This window comes from Montipora capricornis, chromosome 2 (assembly GCF_036669925.1).
Source record: "Montipora capricornis isolate CH-2021 chromosome 2, ASM3666992v2, whole genome shotgun sequence".
Taxonomy (NCBI): Eukaryota; Metazoa; Cnidaria; class Anthozoa; order Scleractinia; family Acroporidae; genus Montipora; species Montipora capricornis.
The window spans coordinates 46,105,950-46,113,449 of NC_090884.1; the positions used below are offsets into that span (position 1 = coordinate 46,105,950).

General features: G+C 39.2%; 2 protein-coding genes across 2 annotated transcripts in view; one reads left to right on the top strand and one right to left on the bottom strand.

Moving 5' to 3' along the window:
- Positions 1 to 7,500, bottom strand: part of LOC138024113 (dual specificity mitogen-activated protein kinase kinase 7-like) — a 336,186-nt gene that overhangs the window by 200,476 nt on the left and 128,210 nt on the right. The window lies entirely within an intron of this gene.
- LOC138024049 (uncharacterized) overlaps positions 1,514 to 7,500 on the top strand; it is a 7,184-nt gene continuing 1,197 nt past the window's right edge. The window contains exons 1-3 of the mRNA XM_068871140.1: positions 1,514 to 1,729; positions 3,344 to 3,610; positions 4,800 to 4,997. Coding sequence (XP_068727241.1) covers positions 1,657 to 1,729; positions 3,344 to 3,610; positions 4,800 to 4,997 — 538 coding nt within the window. The 5' untranslated portion in view covers positions 1,514 to 1,656. The remainder of the gene's footprint in view (positions 1,730 to 3,343; positions 3,611 to 4,799; positions 4,998 to 7,500) is intronic.

The following is a 7,500-nucleotide window of genomic DNA, read 5'->3' on the forward strand; positions in this document are numbered from 1 at the left end:
CCAACGTACACCGACAGAAGTATTGTCCACGGTTGTTTGCTTGAAAAAATCTGGAATTTTCTTTGCGTCTGTTAAATTTGTCTAGTTTTAAAGACGGGATCAAGGCGAAGTATGCGTCTGGACGAATATCCAGTTTAGTGCGTCTTCGAGAGTCTTTATGCTAGACAAGTTAAAGAGGGGGACGAACTTGGGCAAACATTTTTTCTGCAGCGGACGGATTTATGCGTCTTATATAGTTCGTCCCGTCTTTACTCTAAATGAATAATTCGAGAGACGACTAATTCGTCTGGACGGATTATCTGTCTCCAGTACAAAACGGCCAATACATGTAGAAGGTCACGAGAGTTGCTACATTACTGAACGAGACGCACTGAATCCGTGAACGTGCCGTGCGATTGAGCTGTACTGTTCTACACACCGTGGAGCAGGTCACTTGTGAATTCACGGATTTAAGCCCCGTTAAAGCCTGGGTTTTTGTCTTCAAGCTTTCTTCGCAACTTAAAGGGGCACTGTCATGCTTAATTTGCTGTTTTTAGGTCAAAAATGGGTAAAAAATCTAATTTAGTACTTTAGCTCACTCGTACAACATTCCTGACAACCTACTGACAAGATATGAAATACATTTATGGCACAAAGAGCTATTCGTACTTAATTTTTGGTGTCTTTCTGAAGACGCTGTCTCCAAACTTGAAAAAACTGGCCAGTTTTTTTGAAGTTTCAATCCATTTCCATCCTCTCCATCCTTGGCTGCAAACAACAAAGAATAGCTTCAGTGCACTTCAATGGTCATTGGCAACAAAACTGCAGCATTATTTTTTGGTTTTCATTGATGCAAGGACGTCTTTTAGTGGTTTGAAGTTTGACTAAAATAACGTGACACTGCCCATTCAAGTTACTGCTATGATCTCCGATGATCTTTAACTCTCGTGTATTACCAGAAGCACGTGACCTTGAATTTAAGGTCACGTGCTTCTGGCACTACCTATTCAGTTCCTGCTGATCAAAATGACGTGTCCGCAATTTTATATGCCCTGCTCTCATCCACAGTCGCATAATCTTCCCTGAAATGACAAGTGTGATGAAAGGCCTTGCAAGAATGACCACTTACTATGACGTGGATGGTGTTAGGACGGAAATTCGTGAATTTTAACAGTAATTGTCCTGTAACCATTGAGTCGAGGTTAACTTGATGCGACAAAAGCGAACTTAAATAACGCAAGAAAGATAAAACTCAAAATGAACAAAGATCTTGTTCCAATGGAAACCGAAAATATGTCAACCAAGGTACGACCGTCAGTTCTGGTTCAGCAAAAGTTTAAGGCCTGGCGTGAATTAAATGGCTTATACACCTGTATTTCTCGTAAGAGGTGTTATTCTGGCAACACAGAATAGTTAAATTAAGAGATGTAGGAGATAAACCTCTTGTAAAATTTCCTCCAATGAATAAACGGAGTCTTACACAGCTGCTACCGGGAATAATAACAAATTCGGATCGACAAGTGCAGACTGACGCCAGAATAAATTTCTGCAATGAACAGATGCATCTGTTTTTTAATATATTTGTAAAGGAAAATTTTCTAGAAGCAGGCTGGCTGTCATTCTTGGCAACAACTTTAGGTAACAGTAGCGAGAGCTGTGGCAATCTTTTCCGAAGGAATGGGCCAGTTGTTGGTAAAATTTAAGGAGCTTCGCGATAAGCTGGAGTTATCAAAAGACAGGTCGAAACAGGGTAACTACACTCAGCTTTATTTACCGTTTTACAAGTTACAATATACGTTTTGAACCACAGTTTGAAGGGTAAATATCGACGAAGAATTTTCACGCAAGATCCTTAAGGTTATGCATAGCTCACTACAAGTCAATAATTCATGTGTTGTACGGTCTTTCAAAGCACTGAAATTGAATATATTTTGAGCACGATGATTTAGTGCATGACAGCTTGAGGCACGAGCTTGTATTAATGTGAAGGTGCTCAGTATAGGATATTAAGAGAACGTTTCAACGTTTCCGGAAGCTTTACGGCATACTTCTTTTTCGTTTTTTACCCTAAATGCTACTTGTACATTGAAGATCAAAGAGCAGGAAAGTTCAAAAATTGTTTTTTCTTGCTTCATTTGTCGAAGAGCTAGCACATGTTCTCGGCTTGCAAAGAAAAATTCCAGAAATTTTTGTAAAACAGAAAGGCTTCTTCGTTGTAGAAAAGGCAATCATGATTCACCAGTACTGAAGGTTTCGGCGCCGGTCGATAAAAAAAATTTCCGTATGCAATATATTCAATATGTAACGCGGCTACTCGTCACAAAGTTTTATGTTCTGACGCTATAAATATTAATTAAAAACAGACGGTTCTTTGATCTTAGATCATAAGGAACCATAATTCGAGTTAAGATGAAAAACTAGCTTTATTGTTATAATTTCAGACTCAGGCTCCCGTTTTGTCTCGGTTAGCTTTTGAATCCAACAAGTTAAGCAAACATTCACAATAGCAAGGGAAATAAACCATTGATCACAGCGAACAACTGACGGTAATTTGTGAATAATGATTCGAATCTAAGATACAAATCAAGAGTCCAATTTCAGAAAACAAATCCATTAATTACTCCTAGACAAATATTACAGATAGCAGAGGGGAAGGTTGGCACGAATCTCTGATTACTATTGATGAGTGCTTCATTGGTCTTCATTGCGTGCCTTATAGAGCCGGCTTCTTGCACTTTCTTGGGATTATTACCGGGTCATTCGATTTATTCGTTCTCTTGGCATGACTGTTGGTCGAAGTAATTGGATTCTCTTTATGTGACAATTTAAAAGTTTTCCATAACGTAATATAGCAAGTAGGTATTTAAATAAGGGTAGGACAACCTCGTTCCCAGGGTTTTTCTCCGCTTCCACCGCTCTACTCTGGAAGTTGGAAAACCCTGGGAACGAGGTTGGGGGTCGAACTATAAAAGGCAAGAGAAAATGAGGGGACAGAGAGGGAGGCTCAAGGCGTTGGCCGGGATATGTTATGTCCACGAAAGTTATTTTTAGACGAGCGGAAGTCTTTGTTCTAGCGGAAGTCTGTCTTCTGAGACGTCCGCATGCAGTCTTGCTTCGCTCTCAGGTTCTTAGTGAAAAGAGAAAATGATGGCGCACGTGAAAGGCTGATGAATATATATTTTCTTTCAAACATCGGACCGAGGTTGGCCTGCATGCGGACGTCTCGGAAGGCTTCCGCTCGTCTAAAAATAACTTTCGTGGACATGACATATCCCAAGGGCTGGACCGGGAGCCTCCTTCTCTGTCCCCCCCCCCCCCCCCTCATTTTCTCTTGTAAAAGGTTAATGCAAATCTTTATGCGCAGTTTCGTCTCAGAGAAACCCATCTGAACGAAAGTCGTTAAAAAGGCAAGACGAAAGTAAAGGCCAGAGCAGAGATTATGGTGCAACTGCAGAAATAGATCCACCGCTTAAAGCTGATGATTTGTCCAAGAAATTTGAAATGATGGAGCGCATTTTGGAAAATCAACGGAAATTTCTCGAAGACCACCATGTAAAGATTCAAGACATCGAAAATGTCATCCAAACAATTGTAGTGGATAAGAAGGAAAAAGAGAATCAACCCGACACTGGTAAGGAGCAAAAAAATTCATTTGATGGGAGGAGCTGGAAGAAATCAGAGTGGAATTCCTCTTTACAGAAGTTTACTTATTTTCCCCCTACTCTTTCTTATCCATAATACTCTTTGCCCAATCAACCAATATTAACTTTTTGGTGAGATTTGTATAGTGGGAAAGATAATCAGTCTTAACGGCATTTTCCGCCCTATTCAACTTCCACGTCCACACGGCTCTTTTCCGCCAAAAGTTGGGCCCAACTCTTGGCAGAGAAAAGCCCTCTGTACCGGATTGCGAGGTTATCGTTCACGATTCTCACACTTGACACCTCGGCGGCCATTTTTGTTCATGCTTAGGTTTAAAAGTAGGGCACTGGTAAAGTGACGGAAAGTCAGCGGCACAAAAACATGTTAAATGACAACTGAAGAAATGTGCTCTTCGTTGCATTGGCCTTAATTTTAGAGCAAGTTTCTTGGAATGACCAAATTCATGCCATATTTTAAGTTTATGTCTGCGCAAGACGTCCTACCGGTTAAAGTTAGCCGGGATATCTTACCAACATCGTTGTTTTCAGCGCCAACAATGAATTTCGAAGCTAAGTGACATATGTTGGGGTGACAAGTCTTTGCTTGATTAATTAAACTCATAATAATGGTAAAGTAAAATGATCTTAGATTGGAATATGCCAACCACTCCGTCTACATGAGGGTTAGTCGCTTGCCAGCCGTACGATGACCAGTTCAACCTCCGTAGGAGCCCATGAGCCACGGCATTTTTACAGACCGATTTATTTTTGGAGTATCTTTTCAGCAAAAAAAGGGAGCCGCTTTGGTTTATGACTTCACGTTAGTTTCTTGTGATTGGTCCTCGGGCTCCTGCGGGATTCTCATTCGCGGGAAATTCAATCTAAAAATAACTAGTCGGTCTGTAAAAACGCAGTTCCACAAATCAGTTTAAATAATAATAGTTTAATAATAATAATAATAATAATTTTAAAACTATCTATTATGATCACTATTAGAACGTATCTGATTTAAAAATCCTAATTAAAAGTTAAACTAAAAAGATGAGTCTTCAGTAAAATTTTTAATTTGTTAAAATCGCTTTCGATACGCACGTGATAGGGGATACTATCCTTCAGCTATAGAGCACAAGTAAAGTTGATTTTATTTTATTATTACAAGAAAGATTGTCTTTAATTCAGATGTTCACCAGGTTAAGCCAGAGTTGGTACTCGATCGTTGTACTGGATCAACAAATGTGAATGATGATGAGGTAAGGGCACGTGATCTGCATGAAATGCTCCGGAGCCATGAGCAGATCCTCGACAATCATACAGAACAACTGGAAGAGACGTGTACAAAGATTGAAACTATCAGAGAAATGCTGGATGACAGTAAAGGTATTTCATTTTATAATATAATTTAGATATCTTTAATATCTTTGATAATACAATCTAGATGTTTTTGAGCTCTTTTATCTACTGTTTAACAAACGAGCAGGAGTGTTTTATCGGGTTTAAAATCACGAGGCGAAGCCGAGTGGTCTTAGACCCAATAAAACACTCCTGCCCGTTTATTGAACGGCTTCAAAAACATTCCGCAAAAAGCGAGTCCCTCTGGAGTCCACACAATGGAGCAAAATGAGAGGGGAAGATATTAGCATTTAAGAAAAATAAACCGGACCTCATTACTATTCTTGATATAAAGAATTTTAATGAGGACTGTTTTATCGGGTTTAAAGCTCATGCACGCTACGTTTCATCGAAGTTTTGATAGGCTGTTAGGCTCATGAATTATTGATGAGTTTTAGAAGAAAGTACATAATGAGTGTGCTTGTCTCAATTGTTATTTTATTTTATTTTATTTTACTTGACTTCGTCCCAACAAATGTGGGGCAGGGAGGCCACAACAGCATAACCAATTACTGTGGTCCCAAAAATAAATACTGAATTACAAAAATATTAAGCTAAATAGTTGAAAACAGCAAGTTATATCTTTAACAAGGGGTCGGGCCATATTACATTTAGGGCAAACAAATTTCCATGTTTTAGGATTGTCCGGGTTGTAAATGTTCAAGAGAGCATTTGTATAATATTCAATAAGTTTGTTTTTAAACGAAGCGAGTGAAAGAGAATTGTCTCTAATGTAGGTAGGTAGAGAATTCCAGATCCTGCTTGTACGTATAAAGAATGAACGCTGGTAAGTTAAAGTTCTACATCTCTTGGTAGTATAGATAGTAGCATTACTGGCATGGCATGATCTTGTTACTCTTGCAGACCTGCAAGGCATATCTATAACAGACATTGCAAATGTCGTTCCCTGCTTGCCCGTACCGCCTAGATTTGGCACTGGATTTATGAGGGACGCTCTCACGTAAAGAGCTGAAATTTTATGGAACTTACCAACGCAACAACTCCCAACATTATTGGCCAATATTGGGAGTTGTTGGCCCACAATGTTGCGTCCGTTTGCATGAAGCTTAAGGTTTATGAACATGGAACTTCCACAGCTAAAGCAAAACCCGTACTTGAAAATGATAATGAGTTGTGTTCACACCATTTTTCCGTTTTGGATTCTCACTTCACAGTCATAAACTGAAACATAAGAAACTAGACGCTCATTGGAAGTAAACTGGGTTGCCTGTGGTACATGTTACACAAATTGGGTGGCATTGAAGGCGCAGAAACTGGGTTTTCCCAGGAGTAATGCTGGCTGGGCCAATCCGAAAAAAACAAAAAAGAAAAAGGCCAAGGAATCCAATAGGTACTCCTGGTAACTCCTGAGGAAGAAGCAGGCCAGGGGATCGAGCTTGTCGAATGCGGCACTGATTTCTCATCCCCAGAGCTGCTCAGTCTGGAAACGAAACACTAGTTAGTTTTTTTCGTTTCCTCAGAAACGAAACGTATCTATTTTTACTTCAGGATAAACTATTTACACAGTGAGGTGTAGTGGCCAATCAACTAGAATTTTTAATAGCTGTTATTACAGTTGAGCCCACGTCCCAGGGGCTAATCACGCGATGAAGGAAAATCGAATGAAGAACAAATAAAATGCATTTTAACCAAACGGAGAAATAAAAATATTATTTTACATTATAACTGGAAAATTCTGGCCCTTTTTTAATCTCCGAAATGTCAATGATTCCTTCAATTTTGATTTGTGAGAGATGATCTCTTGCCTTCCAGATGATATAATTAAGTTATTTTTAAAGCAAAAAAACGAATTATTTGAGTACAACATGCAAGAAATGTAAAACCTAAGGGACTACAAAATTAGAAATTTATGTCACAGAAGCGGATATATATATTATTGGGCGTGTGAAAAACTAACAGCTGTGTTAACCGATGTCACAGCGTTTTGTGTTCCCCCGTGTTATCTGTTCCCCCGAACACTTGGCCCTTGTGCTGTGTGTTCCCCCTTCCTTCCCCATAAAAAAATTCAGTGCTACGTGTTCCCTTCAAGATGCCCCGACTTCAGAATACAACAAAACAAAAAAATATATATGAAAATAAAGGAAAGTAATCACTTCATAACGATAAATATGATAGCAGAATATGAATACAGAAAGTATCCTAAACATTCATAAAAGCTATCCTTTGCCCAAAAAACTTTTGTTTAGGCCTAATTAGGCCTTAGGTTAGCTTTTATGCATGTCTAGGATACTTTCTGTATTGGTACAACAATGACCTGTAACAAAATACTGGCACTGACATGTTCTAAGGGTAGGGAAGGGGGAACACACAGCACTAGTGCCCAGTGTTCGGGGGAACACAAAACGCTGTGACACCGAAGTAACAACCCCAAATCTTCTGAGAAAAACGTAAATTCTGGATAGGAACTCATTATTTTTTCCCATTTCACGTGCTAAATATCTTCTCTCAATCTAATAGAATGTTGACCCGA